The sequence below is a fragment of the Phyllostomus discolor genome, chromosome 8 (genome assembly GCF_004126475.2).
Source record: "Phyllostomus discolor isolate MPI-MPIP mPhyDis1 chromosome 8, mPhyDis1.pri.v3, whole genome shotgun sequence".
NCBI classification, from domain to species: domain Eukaryota; kingdom Metazoa; phylum Chordata; class Mammalia; order Chiroptera; family Phyllostomidae; genus Phyllostomus; species Phyllostomus discolor.
Window position 1 is genome coordinate 47,991,460 of NC_040910.2, and position 18,181 is coordinate 48,009,640.

General features: G+C 52.5%; 2 protein-coding genes and 1 pseudogene across 6 annotated transcripts; 2 read left to right on the plus strand and 1 right to left on the minus strand.

Moving 5' to 3' along the window:
* Nucleotides 1-1,153: 1,153 nt before the first annotated feature.
* On the minus strand, nucleotides 1,154-2,420 carry LOC114504265 (annotated as a pseudogene).
* A 2,084-nt stretch (nucleotides 2,421-4,504) lies between these two features.
* Nucleotides 4,505-11,266, plus strand: BABAM1 (BRISC and BRCA1 A complex member 1). 3 transcript variants are annotated; one of them, XM_028521169.2, is made up of 9 exons: nucleotides 4,505-4,613; nucleotides 5,526-5,866; nucleotides 6,612-6,670; nucleotides 7,352-7,472; nucleotides 7,579-7,657; nucleotides 8,547-8,571; nucleotides 9,697-9,826; nucleotides 9,995-10,081; nucleotides 10,795-11,266. In XM_028521169.2, the coding sequence occupies exons 2-9, from the start codon at nucleotides 5,576-5,578 to the stop codon at nucleotides 10,996-10,998; spliced, it is 996 nt and encodes a 331-aa protein (XP_028376970.1). In that variant the 5' UTR covers nucleotides 4,505-4,613; nucleotides 5,526-5,575; the 3' UTR covers nucleotides 10,999-11,266. The 3 variants fall into 3 exon arrangements, with proteins under 3 accessions (XP_028376970.1, XP_028376969.1, XP_035888419.1); XM_028521168.2 differs by having other exon boundaries at nucleotides 4,511-4,613; nucleotides 5,530-5,866; XM_036032526.1 differs by having other exon boundaries at nucleotides 4,511-4,613; nucleotides 5,563-5,866.
* Nucleotides 11,267-11,375: 109 nt separating this feature from the next.
* ANKLE1 (ankyrin repeat and LEM domain containing 1) lies at nucleotides 11,376-17,742 on the plus strand. 3 transcript variants are annotated; one of them, XM_036032524.1, is made up of 10 exons: nucleotides 11,376-13,038; nucleotides 13,116-13,268; nucleotides 13,677-13,782; nucleotides 13,882-14,020; nucleotides 14,264-14,701; nucleotides 14,801-15,037; nucleotides 15,182-15,353; nucleotides 15,652-15,811; nucleotides 15,918-16,047; nucleotides 16,297-17,742. In XM_036032524.1, exons 1-10 carry the CDS (start codon nucleotides 12,977-12,979, stop codon nucleotides 16,467-16,469), a joined length of 1,770 nt encoding a protein of 589 aa, XP_035888417.1. In that variant the 5' UTR covers nucleotides 11,376-12,976; the 3' UTR covers nucleotides 16,470-17,742. The 3 variants fall into 3 exon arrangements, with proteins under 3 accessions (XP_035888417.1, XP_035888416.1, XP_035888418.1); XM_036032523.1 differs by having other exon boundaries at nucleotides 14,264-15,037; XM_036032525.1 differs by lacking the exon at nucleotides 15,652-15,811 and having other exon boundaries at nucleotides 14,264-15,037; nucleotides 16,297-16,431.
* The last annotated feature ends 439 nt before the right edge of the window (nucleotides 17,743-18,181 follow it).

Sequence of the window (18,181 nt, forward strand, 5' to 3'; positions counted from 1 at the left end):
CTCTTCTTTTTTTTTTTAATTGATCTGAGAGAGAGAGAGAGACATCAATTTTCTCTTCCACTTATTTATTCTTTCATTGGTTAATACTTGTATATGCCCTGACCAGGGCTCGAACCTGCAACCTCGGCACATTAGGATGACGCTCTAAACAACTGAGCTACCTGGCCAGGGAACATTTCAAGCTCTTCAACCTGGCCAAAGCCCTTAAAAATTGCACCTGAAACTTGCACCCATATGTACTCCATGCTACAGCCATGATGGCCCCCTCCATGAAGAGCTGGCGATTCTCAGTTCTCTCACACCCCTCATGGCCGTGCTGTGACCTCTGCTCCAAACACCCTGTCCTGCCTACTGCACTTGGGCTAGCTGTGCAGACACAACAGTAGCCTGAGTCTTCCCGGCCCAACTGACAGACCCTAGGAGGATGAATCCTTCTGCTTATGGAGGGAGAGAAATTGTACATCTCTGGCTTGGGGGTATCTAAAGGCATCAAATCCTCATGCTTAAGCCTTGCTCCAGCCATATTAAACTGGGAGAGGCTCTGCCACTCCAAGGCTCTTCCAAGCCTGCAGACCTTTGTCCGGGCAGTTTCTTCTGCCTGGAATGCTTTCTCCACTCTTGTTTTCCCAGCATATTCTCCATCCTTCAAGGCTCAGCCTACAAAGTTGCCCTGGCTGTCATTAAACCAGAGCCTGGCTAATGTGGGTGGGCTTAACTGACTCTTAAAAATAAAGAAACTGAGGCTTAGAATGTTTTTTTCCCCATTATACTTTGTTTTAAGGATTCTCAAAATTCTGTGACAGGGTTTTGGCCAAGTCGTTTCCATTAAAAAGTAATGATTTTAAAAACTAGTAACTTAAAAATTGCCACACAAAAGGACATATATGATCCACAAAACATTTTCCTTTCCTTCTGAAGGTTTTATGATGCATTGCAACCATTAACTAGTCTTTATTATTAAACTTAAACCACCACTTGAGACAAAGAGTTCTGGCACCATCCCTTCACTAGTGATAAAGACCAGGGTGGCAGGCATTGGGGGCAATATTCATTTAGCCTTCTGAGCTTCCTGGAAAGATCTGGTGACTTTGCCAGATGTGGCTGCCTTTTTGTCCACTGCTTCAATGACTCTCACGAGAGCAACTGTCTCCTGTCACGAACAGCAAAGCGGCCCAGACAAGGTCAGGCAGAGAGCTCTGTACACACATGGCTCGCCAGGACCCATACCAATGATGGCAGCATCACAGATTTCAAAAACTTTAGGCCACCTTCCAGCTTTTTCCCAGAGCAACGATTAAATTCCTTCAGCTCATCAAATTTCCAAGCAATGTGGCCTGTGTGACAATCCAGTACAGGTGCATATCCAGTGCTGATTTGGCTGGATGGTTCAGGATGATCACCAGAGCTGTGAAGCCAGCTGCTTCTACTGGTGGGTCATTTTTGCAGTTATCAGCCACAATACCACGATGAACATCTTTGACAGACATGTTCTTGACACTGAAGCCCACAGTGTCCCCAGGGAGAGGTTCACCCAATGCTTCATGGTGCATTTCAACAGCCTTTACTTCAGTTGTAACGTTGACTGGAGCAAAGGTGATCACTAGGCCGGGTTTGAGAACACTAGTCTCTACTTGACCCATAGGGACAGCACCAATTTTGTAGACATCTTGGAGGGGCAAGTGCAAGGGCTTGTCAGCGGGACAAGCTGGTGGCAGGATGCGCTCCAGAGCTTCAAGCATGATTCCACCAGCACTGCCATCTCTACAGGTGACTTTCCATCCTTGAACCAAGGCATGTTAGTGCTTGGCTGCAGCATGTTGCCACCATTCCAACCAGGAAGTGGCACAAATGCTGTGGTATCAGGGTTGTAACCCATTTTCTTAATGTAGGTGCTGACTTCATTTACAATTGCCTCATATCTCTTCTGGCTGTAGGATGGCTCAGTGGAATCAACAGTCAGCTGTTTCACACCCAGTGTGAAACCAGAAGGGCATCCTCATGGGTTTGTCCACTGTGGAGACACCTACTTCAAACTCACCAACACCAACAGCAATGATCAGGACAGCACAGTCAGCCCAGATGTGCCTGTCATCATGTTTTTTATAAAGTCTCTGTCCTGGGGCATCAATGATGGTCACATAATGCTCGCTGGTCTCAAATTTCCAGAGAAGTATCAACGGTGATACCATGCTCATGTTTGGCTTTCAGTTTATGCAAGACCCAGGCATGCTTAAAGGAGCTTTATCCCATATCAGTAGCCTCCTCAAATTGTTGGGTGTTTCACTTGTCGATCCCACTACATTTGTAGATCAGGTGACCTGTGGTAGTAGACTTGTCGGGATCTAATGACGGCAATGTTTGACATGAGTCTTCCTTTTACAGTTTGGCTTAGATTTAGCACTGTTTTTCATGACGCCTGTGTTCTGTGGCAAATCCTTTGGAAAAAAAAAGAATAGTTTTGAAATAGTTATGGGGCTAAGGGGGAAGCGTACATGAAAAAGGTAGGGTGGTTTGAAATAGTTCTGGCTTAGTATTTTTTTAAAATTTTTATTTAATTTATTGCAGTGACATTGGTTAATAAAATTATATAGGTTTCAGGTGTACAATTCTGTGATACATCATCTGTATATTGTATGGTGTGTTCACCACCTCAAGTCAAGTCTTTTGGCTTAGTGTTCTTTTTAAAGATTTTATTTATCTACTTTTAGAGAGTGGGGAAGGGAGGAAGAAAGAGACAGAGAGAAACATCCATGTGAGAGAGAAACATCAATCAGTTGCCCCTCATTCATGCCTGATGAAGGTTTGAGAAGGATGTCCCCATCTCAAATAACCCAGAGACCTGCAGCCAGAAGTGAGCATCCCCAAGCCAGAGAGCAGACCAAACCATGAAGATCTGTTCAGAGTCAGGCATCCCTGAGTCCAAGAGCAGACCAAACCCAGCAGTGAGGCAGTCGGAGGCATGCCTCACAGCCAAAACCCTGGGAAAGTGATACACCTGGCACCAGGGTTTATGAAAACAAGAAGAGGGGTTAAACTATCACTTTCAACAAAGTGAATGTTTTCGTTCTGAGATTCAGGGACTTAGCAATTGCTGGCCAAAGGAGGGGGATGGAGAGGGAGCTGTCTGCAGAGTCTGGAGAGACAAAAAAGAATTAGAACTCTCTTTTCAAACCTCGAAGGTTGGGGGCAAGCCTGGATCAAGCTTCTACTGCCCGCTACTCCCCTAGTTGAAGGTCTCATGAGGTGGAGGAGAGAGAGAAATAGAGAATGTACCCATATGAACCACCGACATGTTAGGGTGGTAGGTGATGCAGGCTGCGAAAGAATTCACAAAGAAGAGAAAATGCAGACAGCAAAGTTTTCATTCACTTTCCAAGAGTGGAAAGGGGCATGATGTGGAGAGAGATACACCAGCACTGAGGGGTGGGGGCTTTTAGCTTTTATTGGATTATGATTAGATTATAAATTCAATGGTGTGGCCCCTGGGCTGTCGGGGGCCTTGCAACACGGGAGGTTTTGGGTGGTTTTGCATAAGCTACAGTTTGCTCCAATGTTATTTTTTGCCTGTGGCTGTGGGAGGCAGTTAGCCACGGTTTGCTCTTGCTTTTCCACTAGTGCTCCAGTCCTGGGGACATAAGCTCAGAAGAGTAAAATGGCAGACATGTTTGACAACATCATAAGACCTGCTTGGCCAATAGTGCCACTATAGCAAATGAGTCTGGTTTTGTCCTTTCAATAAAATTACAATTCTATAATACATCACCTGTATATTATATCATTTGTTCACCACCTGAAGTCAAGTCTTCTGGCTTAGTGTGTTTTTTTGAAGATTTAATTTATTTATTTTTAGAGAGGTGGGAAGGGAGGTAGAAAGAAAAGGAGAGAAACAGTGAGAGAGAAACATCAGTTATCTCTGTTAGTGCCTGACCCTGACCCTGCACAAACCCGACTGGGGTGGAACCTGCAACCAAGGCATGTGTCCTGACCAGGAATTAAACCAGCAACCTTCCACTTTGCTGGACGACGCCCAACCAACTGAGCCAAAGTGGTCAGGGCCTGGTTTAGTACTTTGATTTTTGCAAATATATGTAAAATAAGAATTAAGTAGTTGGGTGTGGCCTTGGGCCTGGACCACGCCCACCTCATTCCGCAAAATCCGCCTTTCACCTATCACCCGCGCCTCTCTTAAATCCCGCCCAATCCCGTCCCACCTAGCCTTTCACGCGGCAAACTAGGTTTTCTCCATCCCTTTAAACCTAGGCCATCCAAAACTCCCTGGGCCTCATTCCAGCCTATCATGGTAGAAGCACTGACCCGCCCAATCTGATTCCTCTAGAAACGAAAACTCCGCCTCATCTTGCTTTTAGCCAATCACACCCCAGATCCCTCCCCACTCAGCCCTACGCGTGTCCATCATCTTCTAAACCAAATCCTCCTAGCAGAGTCCAACCTATCAGCTTCCAAGGCTGTTTAGCCTCCACCAGTTCGTCGTTCCGGCCGACCTACGACCTGCTGAACTACATTTCCCAAGAGGTGTTGCGGCTGTGCCGCACGACGTCCGGCTGCGAAGATGGCGGTTTTGTAGCGCGAGTCGGAGGGAGGCTTAGGCTACGGTGAGCAAAAGTTGGGTGTTGGAAGCGGACGGGGTTCGTCCCTCGAGGCCTAGCTACTGTAGCCCTAGAGATCCAGCCCTTCGCCTCCCGTGAAGCCTCCATCTCCAGCCCTGGTTTCCCCTGCAGTCTAGCCTCCATCTCTCTTGCTACAGCTAAGGCTTTGTTTTCCTTAGAGGTTGCGGGGTTTGCAAGGTTCTCAGAGACCATCCCCGGCATCCCACATCCATTGCTCAAATAGGCAGGCTGTTCCATTGCCGTCCTATCTTTTCTTAAAGAGACCTGTAACACCCAAATTCGCGCCCCTCCCTTGTGCAGACACCCCCTAGGCAGCCAGCCCAGCGCCCACTGTGGAGAATCCCAGAGGTGGTTATTCCTCTATTCACCAAAACCTTTTCAGTTCCAGGTAACGGAAAACTCAACTCAGTCTATCTTAAAAGGGGACAAGAAAGGGGACTCAGTGGCTTGTAGGCTGGTTCCAGGTGTAGTTGGATGCAGGTGTGCAGAAGCGAGTCTGCTGTTCTCTGGAGGAGTATAATCCAGTCAGGCTCTTCCCCCTCTCAGAGTGTAAAGAAGCTTCTAGTAACTCTTGACTTGTTTTCTCCCAGATAGGCAACTGTGAGGAGCCCCTTTCCCCAATGGACTTCTAGAAATAGCTGCCCCTCACTGACCTGTATTGGGTCATGTCCCCATCTCTGAGCCATTCACAGTGGCCTGTTGTGCTCACTGGCTGGGGGTGGAGGTAGCCCTACAGAGGAACATAGAAGGCTATTACCTTAACTCAGAGTGGATGCTTAGCTGATAAGAGTAAAAGCACCCGTTCTACAGATGAAGAAACTGAGGCTGTGAGAGGAATGAGCTGCTGCATAGTCACTAAGCAGCTGAGGGTAACCAAATGTTTCTGAAACCCCTAAGACAGGATTCTGGCTTTCCCCATCCCTGCTTCGTCCAGCCACTCAGGAGCCATGGAGGTGGCAGAACCCAGCAGCCCCACGGAGGAAGAAGAGGAGGAGGAGGAAGAGGAGCAGTCAGTGGAACCAAGGCCCCGAACTCGCTCCAACCCTGAGGGGGCTGAGGACCGGGCACTGGGGGCTCAGGCCAGTGTGGGCAGCCGCAGTGAGGGTGAGGGTGAGGCAGCCAGTGCTGATGATGGGACATCCAACCCTCTGGGAGCTGGCCCCAAGCCTTGGCAGGTGCCCCCACCAGCCCCTGAGGTCCAGGTGCGAACACCAAGGGTCAACTGTCCAGAGAAGGTGGTAAGTGGGAATTTGGCCATTAGCTCTGAGGCTTCAAGAAACTTGGGTTAACATTCTTGTTTTTTGGGATTTGCTCTGCAAACAGCCCTTTTGTATGAGTTTCCAGGGACTGTCACAACAAATTACTGCAAACTGGGTGGTTTTAAAAAGCTGAAATTTATTCAGTCCTAGAAACCAGGAGTCTGAAGTCAAGGTGTTGGCAGGACCCCCTTCCCTCCCGAGGCCACAGGGGAGGAGCCTCCCTTACTCTTTTAGGTTTGGGTGGCTCCAGGCATCCTTGGCTTGTGGCTGCATCACTCCAGTCTCTGTCTCCATCTTCACACAGCCTTCCCCTCTCTGTCTCTGTCTCTCTTCTGCCTGTCGTAAGGGCACTTGTCACTGCAGCAGATGATCTTATCTCAGTTTCTTTAATTACATCATTAAGGACCCTAATTCCAAATAAAGTCACATCTGAGATTCTAGGCTAACATATCCTCTGATGGCCACAATTCAACCCACTATACCTTTGTTTCTTCATTCCTGTGTCACGTAGTCTCATGCATTAACTTGGACTCATAGTCCAGTGCTCTTTCCCCTGAGCCACCACCTTCCAAAGTGGATGGCTTGGCTGGGAATTGAAGGTCATCTTACCCCTTTTTTAGACATGTCTGCTTAAAGAGGGCCAAGCCTGTGGGGGCTGGTGTCAACATCCAGGTCCAGGTGCTGCCAGTCACAGTGCCCTCACCATCCCCCAACTTCATTGCAGATCATCTGCCTGGACCTGTCGGAGGAAATGTCACTGCCAAAACTGGAGTCGTTCAACGGGTGAGAGGGACAGTTTAGGGCTTGAATATATAACCACAGCTGGGAGGGGCCCAGCCTGAAAAACACAGGGCTGTCTCTCTGAGACTTACACCATTGTGGTCTGGCTCAGGGCCTGGTGGTATCCGAGTGTAGCAGCAGGAACTGGTAATGATACAGTGGTGGCCCATCAAGCTCTGTTCCAAGCATGTGAGAGCTGTCATGTGCCACATGTGTCACAGTAATGACTTGGAAACTCAGAGAAGCAAAGTGACTTGCCTAAGACCCACAGAATATAGGAATTCGAGCTAACCCCAAAAGCTAATTCAGAATTCAAGCTAACCCCAAAGCCCTTGCCCTCAGCAGGTGGGTCTCTGTGGGGTCAAGCAGTAGGGCCTGAAGAGGGCCTGACAGGGTCTGGGAGATGCTGAACACAAGCCTGTCTTGCCCTTGCCACCATGGCTGAGCAGAGGTCTGGGGGGGTTCTCCCAAGGATCAGATGTGAGACGCAGGCTGGCCAGAAGGATACATTTGGAGAGGGTCAGAGTTGAAGAGGGCAGGTCAGCTGGGTTAGGTTTTCAGCTGAGCCCTACCACGCCCCCTGCTGTATGGCCTGGGCAGGGGCCTCATTGTGGGGCTGGTAGAGAGTTCCCCAGGATGGGGGCTTACCCTTAACCAACCCTCTCACTCTCTGCCCCTCCCCAGCTCTAAAACCAACGCTCTCAATGTCTCCCAGAAGATGATTGAGATGTTTGTGCGGACAAAACACAAGATTGACAAAAGCCATGAGTTTGCACTGGTGGTGGTGAATGATGACACTGCCTGGGTGAGGCTGGGGCACCCAGGGATCCCCTGGGGACAGGGACAAGGCCGGGTGTCCTGGGGTCCTATGGGGCAGGGAGCACCTTGCTGAAGCCTGTGCTTCTCCACAGTTGTCTGGCCTGACCTCTGACCCCCGTGAGCTCTGCAGCTGCCTCTACGACCTGGAGACAGCCTCCTGCTCCACCTTCAGTATCCTTCCAGGCAGGAGTGCCCCATGAAGCAGGTCGGGGTGTGGGGGACTTGCCTGTCCTGTCATCCCCAGAACCCAGGAAGCCTGAGCCATGGAGGGGGCCAACTCAGACTGGCTCAGGTCCACACCCCAGCTCTGCCACAGCAGGCTGAGGCCAGTCACCTCTCTTGCTCTCAGTTTCCTTCCCCTCGCCTCCCTTCTTTTTCTTTTTCTTTTTCTTTGAATTTTTATAAGACTTTATTTGATCCAAACCGATGACATTGCCAGGAGGCACGATCTCAGATGCTCCCCAGGCTCTCAGTTTCTTCATCTGTAAAATGGGAAGCAGAGAACATCCTACCCCATGGGTTGCTGTAGGGGTAAAGTCATAACAGAATCAAAACCAACTGATGAGGACTCCAGATGTCAAAACCACACCCACAGGGCGAGCACTCCATGCAGGGCTGGTTATACATTTGGTGCTCCATAAATGGCATCATGTGGCCAAAAGGTCACAGTCACTACTGTGACTTACGCTAATTTGAATATGAAAGGCCCACATGCAACTCAAAACTTAGAGTACAATCCCTGTGAGTTAGAAAATTGGGGATCTTTGGAAGGAGGGTAACAGGGACACCCACGGCTCTTTGCTTGTAAGGAGAGTGGCCCCGGCCCTGAGGGAGAGGGGAGTTTTGAGTAACCAATGGTCTTCGGGACATCTGAGGCCAACCCCTAGTCTGTGATCTGTGCTAAGGGAAACAGGCTCAGAGAGGCGACTAGGCTAGAGTCACACAGGTTTCTGGCACAGTGACACTAGGTTTGGAGGCATCTGGGGTCTCTCGGCTTCTGGATGAAGTACACTGTCCACCCGTGCCCTGCCACCAGCGTTCTCCTTAGCATCCTTGCCAGACATGGAAGGTCTCTTCAGTCTCATGTAAGTCCTCCCTTCCCTGTGTCCTGCCCTTTGCTTTAGTCTTACAGTGGCCTCGTGGTCCTCTGTGCCATTGTTTTAACCCAGGGGGGCTAGGTAATAAATGTTTTTGGCTTTACAGACCATATGGTCTCTGTCATGGCCACTAGACTCTGCTGTCGTAAGTCAAAAGCAGTTACAGACCCTATGGACACAGTGGGCATGGCCCTGTGCCAATAAAACTTTATTGATGAGCACTGAAATTGGAGTTTCCTACCATTTCTGCATGTCATGAAATATTCTTTTTGTTTTTTTCCTCAAGTTATTTAAAAATATAAAACCTATTCTTACCTTAGCATGTGGACCCTAATATCCCAATCCCCGTTTTCAACCAGCCCCTGGTGCCGGGCACAGAGTTGCCTTTACCATCATAACTAACTTGTTACAAACATCTCAGCACATCTTGCAAGTGAACCAATGGGGTGAATTTGCAATGGAGGACTCGCTGGGTTAAGGGGCAGGGAGGGGGTGTTTACTAGACATTGCCAAAGCACTGTCCCAGCAGTTAACCCGTTTTGCCTCGCCTGCCACTGTGATAATCTTTTCTTTGGGCCTTTCCTCATTCAATTTAAAGCCATTTGATATTCCCTTGGTGATTTATCTATTCTGTCTCCTGTACCTGTTTTTCTATGAGGAGGTTGGCTTTTTTCTTGTAGATGATCAGATTTGCTTTTTACATAGGAAGGGCCTTAGCTCTCTGCCTAGTGCCCTCTGCCCAACATGAGATCCAGTTATGGCCGAGGAGGGAAATGTGTTGTGACCAAGCATGTAAGATTAGACCCCTGCCCGAGAGTTTCCTGACCTGGTGGGGCAGGGCTGACTCCAGGTGATGGGGGCCACCCAGGGTGGCTAGAGCAGGCTCCTGCTTTGTGTTTAGCAAAGCCTTCCTCCTGGAGCAGGAGAGGTCAAGCAGAAGGTGAGGCTAGGGAGGCATTCTGGGCAGAGGGAACTGTGTGGGAAGGCTCAGAGGCAGCAGTGGGCTGGGGAGGGGTCAGTGGGGCTTTGCATGCCCAGCAAGGAGCAGGGCTCTCCAAAATGATGATAGGGGCCCCCCGAGACTGTCCTCTGACCTGTCCCCTCACTGTGCAGCCAACAGAAGACCGAGCTGCCAGTCACGGAGAATGTGCAGACCATCCCACCCCCATATGTGATCCGTACCATCCTTGTGTACAGCCGCCCGCCCTGCCAGCCCCAGTTCTCCCTGACAGAGCCCATGAAGGTAACTGAGGCTGGGAGAGGGCGGTGAGACACTGGGAGGGACTTCCTGAGCACAGAAGCTGGGGTACCTGTTGGCAGGTCCCCCAAGTCTAAGACAGAAGCTGGGGAATTGTGGTCATGCAGGCACAGGGTGACCTGGACCCCAAGGGCTGGTGTTCTTCCCCTGCAGAAAATGTTCCAGTGCCCATATTTCTTCTTCGATGTTGTTTACATCCACAATGGCACCGACGAGAAGGAGGAGGAGATGAGCTGGAAGGTGAGGCCATGGCAGGTGTGGGTGGCAGGTGGGTGTAGATGGGGTATCTCAGAGCCCACCTGCCCTGACCTTCGGAGATCCCACCTGGATCCTGGTCATTCAACAGCCATTTCCATACACCTGCTGGGAACTCAGAGGGGCAGCTGGGATGGTGGGTCAGGGAGCAAGTAGTGTTCCGCACACTTCATCCTCCAATTTCCTGCTTCTCTCTCTTCCTGCCTTTGCCCTGGCTGAGCCCTCTGCGTGGAGCACCCTTCCCTCACTGCCTCCCCAGGCTCTCCTGCTCATTCATGTCCCAGCCCTGAACTAGCTATAGGACCTTGAGTGGGCCCCTTACCTCTCTGAGCTTCAGTTGACCCAGCAGTGAACAGGGGAGTTGAGACCAGCTCCTACTCAGACATCAATATTTAAACCAGAATCCCTATTATGGAAAAGCTTTCCCTGCTCCTCAAGGAAGATTGGCGTGGCGGCTGGCAGGTAGTCTGCATCCAGCCGTCTGCAGACTGGGGGTTCCAGGACTGAGACCTCAGTGTCCCTGTGCTGAGTTGGTAGCAGGGAGTGTTTGTTGAATGCAGGAATGTTGTCTGCCTGGCAAACTCCTCTTCACCCTTCAGGACCCACCCCTGGGGCCCCCTCCTCTGGGGTACTCTCCAGGGGCAAGGAAGGCCTGTCAGGGGAACTCTTGCCTGAAGACCCCCTTCCTGGCCCCACAGGACATGTTTGCCTTCATGGGCAGCCTGGATACCAAGGGCACCAGCTACAAGTATGAGGTGGCACTGGCTGGGCCCGCCCTCGAACTGCACAACTGTATGGCCAAGCTGTTGGCTCACCCACTGCAGCGGCCCTGCCAGAGCCATGCCTCCTACAGCCTGCTGGAGGAGGAGGAGGAAGCCACTGAGGTGGAGGCCACCGTCTGAACTGTCCTTGTGTATCTGGCCTGTGCCAGGAGACCTGGGGCCAGGAGTTCTTAAACCCCGTTCCATGGGGCCCTGGGGAACTTCTGGGAGGCACTCAGGGTACTGGGGAGCCCTGAAAGGAAACCCAGGATTCCAGGGAGTATCCCAGGGTCTGCGGGCACCCATCCCCCATGTTTCCCAGCCTGCATCTTTCCCCAGTTTGTCAGTTATAACTTGTTCTTCCCTGTGTGATTCTTGTCATCAGAATAAAAATCTGAGAAGTCTCTAACCCTGGTCCACACTAGCCACCTGGTGTTAATTGGGATCTTCTTGGTTACAAGTCACAGAAAACCCACCCACTGAACAGAAAGAGGAATGGCTTGGTTCTTGTGGATGAGAAACCAAGATGCAGCTTCAGGCTTGACTGTACCCAGCTGCTCAGACAACACTGCCGTCGGGGTGGGCTGAAACACTGTGTGGTGGGTGTCCAGTGTGCCCTGCTTTCCCCCCAACCTGTGGAAAGGGGTGAGATAGTTGTGTCGACCCCAGGAAAGAAAGTACCTACCAAGAGGGTCTCCTGGTCACTAATTGGTCTCAAACTAAAAAACAAAAGAGCTCAGGAGCCATTGCTGAACATGGGCCTCTCGTGCAAGCCAGGCTTCAGGTAAGAACACTGTCTACTTTCTGTTCTGAAATGCCTGGCTGCGTGCACTGTGTGCCTGCTGGGGGAGCCAGCACTTTTGAAGGAGTTCCTGGAATCTTTGTCAACCATCAGGATTGAGGTACTTCCGTAATCCAACTGCAGCTGCACAGCCATAACCTCAGTAGCATCTTTGACCATCAGAATGGCTCCATTCCCACCAGTCAGGGCAGTGCTTTTGGGGCCAAATGAACGGAGGTTTCGAAGTACTCACTTGCACTAGAACGGCCATGAGTGGGGTTTCTCTATATAAGTTCCCTTCAGGCTGGAGACTACTTCCTTTTCCACCAAAGACTGATTTTCATTGGCTGAAGCTGAAGCCAGTTGCTGGAGAGGGCTGTGGTGGTCTGTGTTGAGGTGTTTGCCGTGAGTCTCCTCTTCCACTGTACTCCAAATTAGGGATTCCTGTTAGCATTGAATTGGCACCATGGCCATTGGTTGACAGTTGTGACCATGACCCAAGCCCCAGCGCAGGTCAAATGAGGGCTCCCGGCACCCCTTTATGGCTGAGTCATGGGCCAGAGCTCGGGCATGTTCTGATTGTTCAGGCTTGGGTCAGTCCTCTCCTGACAAAGGATTACTGCTCCCAGGAAATAGTGTGGGTGCTCACCAGAAGAAGAGAGATCAGGCAAGCTCGGCAGGTCCACGTTTCAACTATATCTGGATAATGAACAATTGTCAAAAACGGTTACAGGAGAGATTCTCAGTTCCATATAAAAGTAAAATTGCTTCCTTGAGCAACAGCTTTCTTTCCCACAGCATTCATTGGGCACCCATGTACCAGGCCCCTATGATGAGATGCTCATTCCACATTACACCAGCCTAGAAGGGATTCTTCTATTTGCAGATGGGAAAACTAAGGCCTCAGGGGGCCAGTACCTCAAAGTCACAGACTCCTGGCTCTAGAAAAGGAGCGACACTGAGCTGGAGGCAGGAACCGTTAATTGAATTTTCGCGCTAATGGAGGCCTCTTGGGTGACGGGTCACCGGTTCATAGCTCCACCCCCTCGGGTTGTGTCAGCATTTCCCCGTTTTAACACCGAACAATGGCACCCCCGGCGGCCTTCACCTGTCCAGTCCCTGCCTGAGCACCACTGGAGGTTGCGGGCCTGGGTGGGTACTGCAACTCTCGAATGCTAATGGCCGTGCTGGTGCAGCGTGAGATAGCCTGGCTGGGGACCCTGCGATGAATGCGGGTGTGGAGACCAGAGCCAAGCAGTGGGGTGGCGCATGCGCACAAGGGCACCGCGGGAAGTTTGAAACTGACACCAAGCTGAAGGACTGGGGCACCGGGTAAGCATGGACTCCGCGGTGGACCTGGCGCAGCGGCTGCGGGCAGCACTGCAGGAGGAGGAGCCGTGGTAAGAATGGGGCCCGGGGCGGACGGGGCTGCATGAGGGGCTAGGGTTGCGGTCCACTCTGACCCCCTAATCTGCAGGGCTGTGGAAGATCTGCTACGCCGGGGTGCTGACCCCAACCTAGTGCTCAGGGATGGCGCAGCAGCCATCCATCTGGCAGCGGGAGCCCGGCACAGGCGCGCTCTACGATGCCTCAAGGCTTTGCTGCATGGAGGAGGGGACCCCAATGCTAGGTGAGGCGGATCCTGGACCCGAGGTGGATCGTTTTGCACAGGGGAGGGGTCTCCTGCGTCCAAGGGCGAGGCCTGGGAGTCCCTGACAGGGCATCCCACTTTCCAAGGGTGGGACCCGGTGCCACACAGCGGAGCTTGAGGAACTAGGGCAAAGGTCCAAGGGCAGAGGCTACAGTCCCGGGCCAAGGGTGGGGGATGGGGTTGAGCCGGGGCCAAAGTGGGGATCAAATGTTCGGGTTTGGGGGTAGATTCCTAGGATCAGAGAGCAGAGAGATCCAGGCTGAGGGCACACGATCTAGATTATGAGGGTGTCTCAGGCGAGAGGGTGGAGATGGGGTGGAGAGGACGAGGGCCAAGCTCTGGTGCTCAGTGGCAGAAATCGAGCTCCCTCCTCCTCTCCTGCCCCAGATCAGCTGAGGAGCTGACGCCGCTGCACGTGGCTGCTGCCTGGGGCTGTCGCCGTGGCCTGGAACTGCTGCTGAGCCAAGGAGCAGACCCTGGGCTGCGTGACCAGGTGAGGGGCCCTATAGGAAGAGTCGAAACGCAGAAGGAAAGAGAGAAAGGGAGGGAGGGAAAGGGCTTCGGGCGCCCCCTGTTGATTGCGCTGCCGCAGGATGGACTCCGGCCACTGGACCTGGCAGAACAGCAAGGGCACCAGGACTGTGTGCGCGTCCTGAGGGAGCTTCTGACGCTGACCAGGACCCCTACCCAGACCCAGGCAGAGACCCAGGAGCTGGAGCCTGAGCCCAGTGGTGAGTGAGGCCTGTGTGGACCCAGGGGCTGGGACTATGGCCCAGCTTATAGTGTCTCTGTCACTGATTTCCACTGTCTCTCTGGTTCTGTCTCACATCCAGTGTCTCCAGTCAGCTTTGTCTCCCTTCACTCTTCCTCCTCCCCTTGACTCCAGCCACCTGTTTCTGTCCAATCCAGCTCTCATTCTATCTCTGGCTTCCCCTCCGCTGCTCTCTGACCCAAACTCTCATCTTCTGCTCCAGGCACAGGCCTCCAGGGGGAGAGGCTGGACATCAGTCCCTCTGGACCTCCCAATGTGATGCCAGACCCCACAGCGCTGGGCAGAAGTGACAGCAGGGACACGGATCTGGAGACTGGCCCTGGGCCCCCCAGCCTCCTTGCCTACTCTGAGGTTGCTGTCAGGAATGGCCGCTTAGAGTCCCCTGCAGGGTGCTGGGACTGCAGCTCAGATGCCTCCTTTTTCACGGTAGCTGAGGCCTCTGGAGCCAAGGACCCAGCCCCCCATACATCCCTCTGGGCTGAGTCATTGCCCCAGACCAGGCAGCAACTTCCACCTGGTATCCAACCACCCTGGAGGGCAGTAATGTCTCTGAGCACCCCTCAGCTGACACGTGGAGCCATCATGACGGGCAAGGAAGCCGAATTAAAAGCCCATCTACAGGCCCTGACTCTGGCTTTGCCAGAAGCCTCCCCCTCCCACACGTCTCTCCCAGGTGGGGTCCCAGCCCACAGTCCCCCTCGGGAACCACTGGCTGGACCCCTTGACTTCCACTTCCTAACAGATGATCAGCCGTCCCTTGACAGTGAGGTGGCTGCCCTCTGGCTGACAGAGGATGAGGAGAGCTCCACAGGTGGCAGGGACACAGTCCGCTCATGCCAGTGCCTGCCAGTCCCGGCCATGTCTGACCTAGAGCTGCTGCAAAGGCTCCGGGCACTTGGTGAGAGCCCAGGGCCCATCACGCCCTTCACCCGACCGCGCTACCTCCGAAGACTACAAGAAGCTCAGGCTGCTCTTGGTTAGTGCCTTCTGGGCATCCAGAGTTCAAGGAGACTCCAGGAGTTCCCAGAGACTCCCGGTACTCAGTCCTACTTCTCTCTTCATCTCTGGGAACTGCCCCTTCCTCTCTCTCCCTTGACTCAGTTTCCCCTCCCACACCCAGACTTTTCAGGTCACAGCCCAGAGCTGACTGAGGCCCTGAGGACAGGCCGAATCCCAGATGCCCAGGCAGACGAGGATGCACTTGCCCAGCAATTTGAGCAGCCAGCTCCTGGCAGAAGGTGGCGGGAGGGGGTAGTGAAGTCCAGTTTCACATATCTGCTGCTAGACCCCAGGTACTCAGGAGTGGGAGCTGGAAAATTCTGGAATTGGCCCTTATATGCTGTGTGTCCTCAGGAAGGGAACGGGTCCTCTCTGGTCATAAGCATTATCTGTAAAAGGCCTGTGGGGGTCGGGGGGAAAGCACTTGGACCTAATTTGAGCAGCTGAGTGTCTTTGGGGAACAGCCACCATTCTGTGTCCTATAAAATGTGGGTCAGTGGATGTGGGCTCATTGTGCCCTGTGACCTTAGAGATTTTCTCTAGGGATACTCTTGTCACTTTTTCCTCTCTGAGCTAACCCTTTTCATCCAGGGAGACTCAGGATTTGCCAGCCCGAGCCTTCTCACTAACCCCAGCTGAATGCCTTCGGACTTTTGTCCATGCCATCTTCTATGTGGGCAAGGGGACACGGGCCCGGCCAAATGCCCACCTCTTGGAGGCCCTTGGCTATCGTGGACAGCCAGGAAAACAGGTGTGAGGATAAGGACCAGGGTCAGGGCAGGGACAGCCAGACTGTGGGCAGGTAGAGGATGGAGAGAATTGAGGGGCAGACCCCTGACCCTGCCCTGGTCCCCCAGGCCTGTCCCAAGGTGTGCCAGATCTTGGATATTTGGGCCAGTGGTCATGGTGTTGTGTCCCTGCATTGCTTCCAGCATGTGGTCGCTGTGGAGGCTTACACTCGAGAGGCATGTCTTGTGGATGCTCTAGGTGGGTGCCTGGCTCATGGGGTGCGGTTCACAGGAAGGGCACTTGATGTACCACTCCCCTCACCTCTTCCCTCTAAGGGCTGTTTGTTCAATGAGTAATTATTGAGTACCAACTATGTACCTTCCCATGCACTTATTTTGCTCCATGGGTTTATACTTCCTTGAGGAGAATACACAGTGGGTTCACTGTCACATACTTCTACCAGGAGTTCACTGAGGCTGTCCCTGTGATCTCACCCTCAATCTCTAGGGATTCAGACGCTGACCAACCAGAAACAAGGACACTGCTATGGAGCGGTGGCAAGCTGGCCACCTGCCCGCCGCCGCCGCCTGGGGGTGCATCTGCTGCACCGTGCCCTCCTTGTCTTCCTGGCTGAGGGTGAACGAGAGTTGAGACCCCAAGACATCCAGGCCCGTGGCTGAGTGCTGGAGAACTGCCCATCTAGCCTGGATAGAGATCGGCGTGTTCGGATGGACCAGCTGACCTGTGCTGGCAGCAGCCCTTCATCTCCAGTTCTAGAAGGCAGAGGGTGAGCAGCAGGGCAGGTCTTCCCCTCGGGCTGAGGGAAGACTTCGTTACATATGGAACTGCTGGATAGGCAGTGAGTTCTCTGTCACGGGAGGAGAACAAGTTGGCCAGAAGGTTCTTTGGAACATTGGGTGCTTTGAAACTTGCCATTGCTTTGGCAGTTTGGTCCTCTCTGTGTGGATAAAGTCCATTTTTATCTCCCAGACACAGGGGACCCATTCTGTGGGCTGGGGTCTCCCTCAGCCATATGAAGGGAATCTACCCAGTTTGAGAGCTGGGCTCTGCTTGCCAGATGTGGTACCTCAGATCAGTGACTTGTCTGTCTGAGCCTCAGTTTCTTTAGGAGTATAAGAGGGACAGTGAGGTTTTACCTCAGGGGTCATTGTGGGGATTGGAGGGTGCAGCTCAGAGCCCTGCACTGACCTGGAGATGGCCCAGGTCGAAGGTCTCCTGGGGAAGAGAAGTGTCCTGACGCTCTTGAGGTGCTGACTATGTGCGGTGACAGGAGGCCAGGGCCAGGGAGCTTGTGGGCTGTGAGTGGAAGACACCAGCCCTTGAGGTCTCTGTGAAGCCAGCCCTTCCTGGCATTGGTTCTCCGAACCTGTCTCTTCCACCATAAAATGGGATCAATGACCCAAACCTCTGGTGATGCTTTACAATTTCAGACAATTCACATTACAAAGTTTCAGCAAAATGCCAGGCTGCGGTGCTGGTGAGGTGTTGATGGGATCATTTAAGTTTTCCAGAAGTTGTTTCTTCAAGGCATCCAGTGGGTTTAGGGATGAGGGGAGATCTGCTGCCTGGTTGAGCTCACCACCTGCCTCTCACTGTGACTCAGCTAACTAGGTCCTGCAGGGGGCGGGCGGGGGCACTGTAACCTGGGCAGAGTTTCACAGCTTAGGCGCCTCCACTGACTCTACTGCCCAGCCCCCGTTCCCCTGCAAGAATGGCTGGTTTTGTGCTTAGAGGCCCAGCTCCTGGACGGGGCCTGGGCTCTCCCATTTTAACCTAACTGAAGAAACCTCTGTGTGAGCTGAGCGGCTTCCCAAACACCAAGTCTCCTGATAAAGGGACAGCAACTAAAACTGTGCTGGGAGGGAATTCAGAGATCCCCAGAGTCCCTAAAGAGATGAGTTTGTCTAACAGAGTTTCCTAACCTCGATTCTACTGACACTTGTGGCTGAATTATTTTGGTGATGGGGACTGTCCTGTGCATTGCAGGATGTCAAGGGGCATCCCTGGGCTCCACCCACTAGATGCTGCTATTGCCCTCCCTCTCCCTGGTGTGACAAAACTGTCCCCAGGATTTCTCAAGGGACAGCCATGCCCCTGGTGAGAACCCCTGGACTAAAGGAAAGGTGGGCTCATAAACCAGTGGGCAAAGGACTTGAGAAGCAGCAACTGAGGGGACAGTTGTCTCCTCCCACCATTGCCAAACCACCAGTGTACACAGATAAACATATATTAGGGTAAATAGAGAGGAGCAAGAGCATGGCTGTGGGGCAGGGAAACCCTTCTAGCAGACAGGAAAAGAGATTTGGAGGCTTCAAAATAAAAATCTTGCCCTGGCTGATGTGGCTCAGTGGATTGAGTGCCGGCCTGTGAA

Excerpts from the sequence above, each read along its gene's own strand:
- BABAM1 (XM_028521169.2), top strand. The coding sequence starts at position 5,576 with ATGGAGGTGGCAGAACCCAGCAGCCCCACGGAGGAAGAAGAGGAGGAG. Across the intron at positions 5,867-6,611 it reads TCAACTGTCCAGAGAAGGTG|ATCATCTGCCTGGACCTGTC; the intron begins GTAAGTGGGAAT and ends ACTTCATTGCAG. Across the intron at positions 10,082-10,794 it reads AGGAGGAGATGAGCTGGAAG|GACATGTTTGCCTTCATGGG; the intron begins GTGAGGCCATGG and ends CTGGCCCCACAG.
- ANKLE1 (XM_036032523.1), top strand. The coding sequence starts at position 12,977 with ATGGACTCCGCGGTGGACCTGGCGCAGCGGCTGCGGGCAGCACTGCAG. Across the intron at positions 13,783-13,881 it reads ACCCTGGGCTGCGTGACCAG|GATGGACTCCGGCCACTGGA; the intron begins GTGAGGGGCCCT and ends GCGCTGCCGCAG. Across the intron at positions 16,048-16,296 it reads ATGTCTTGTGGATGCTCTAG|GGATTCAGACGCTGACCAAC; the intron begins GTGGGTGCCTGG and ends CTCAATCTCTAG.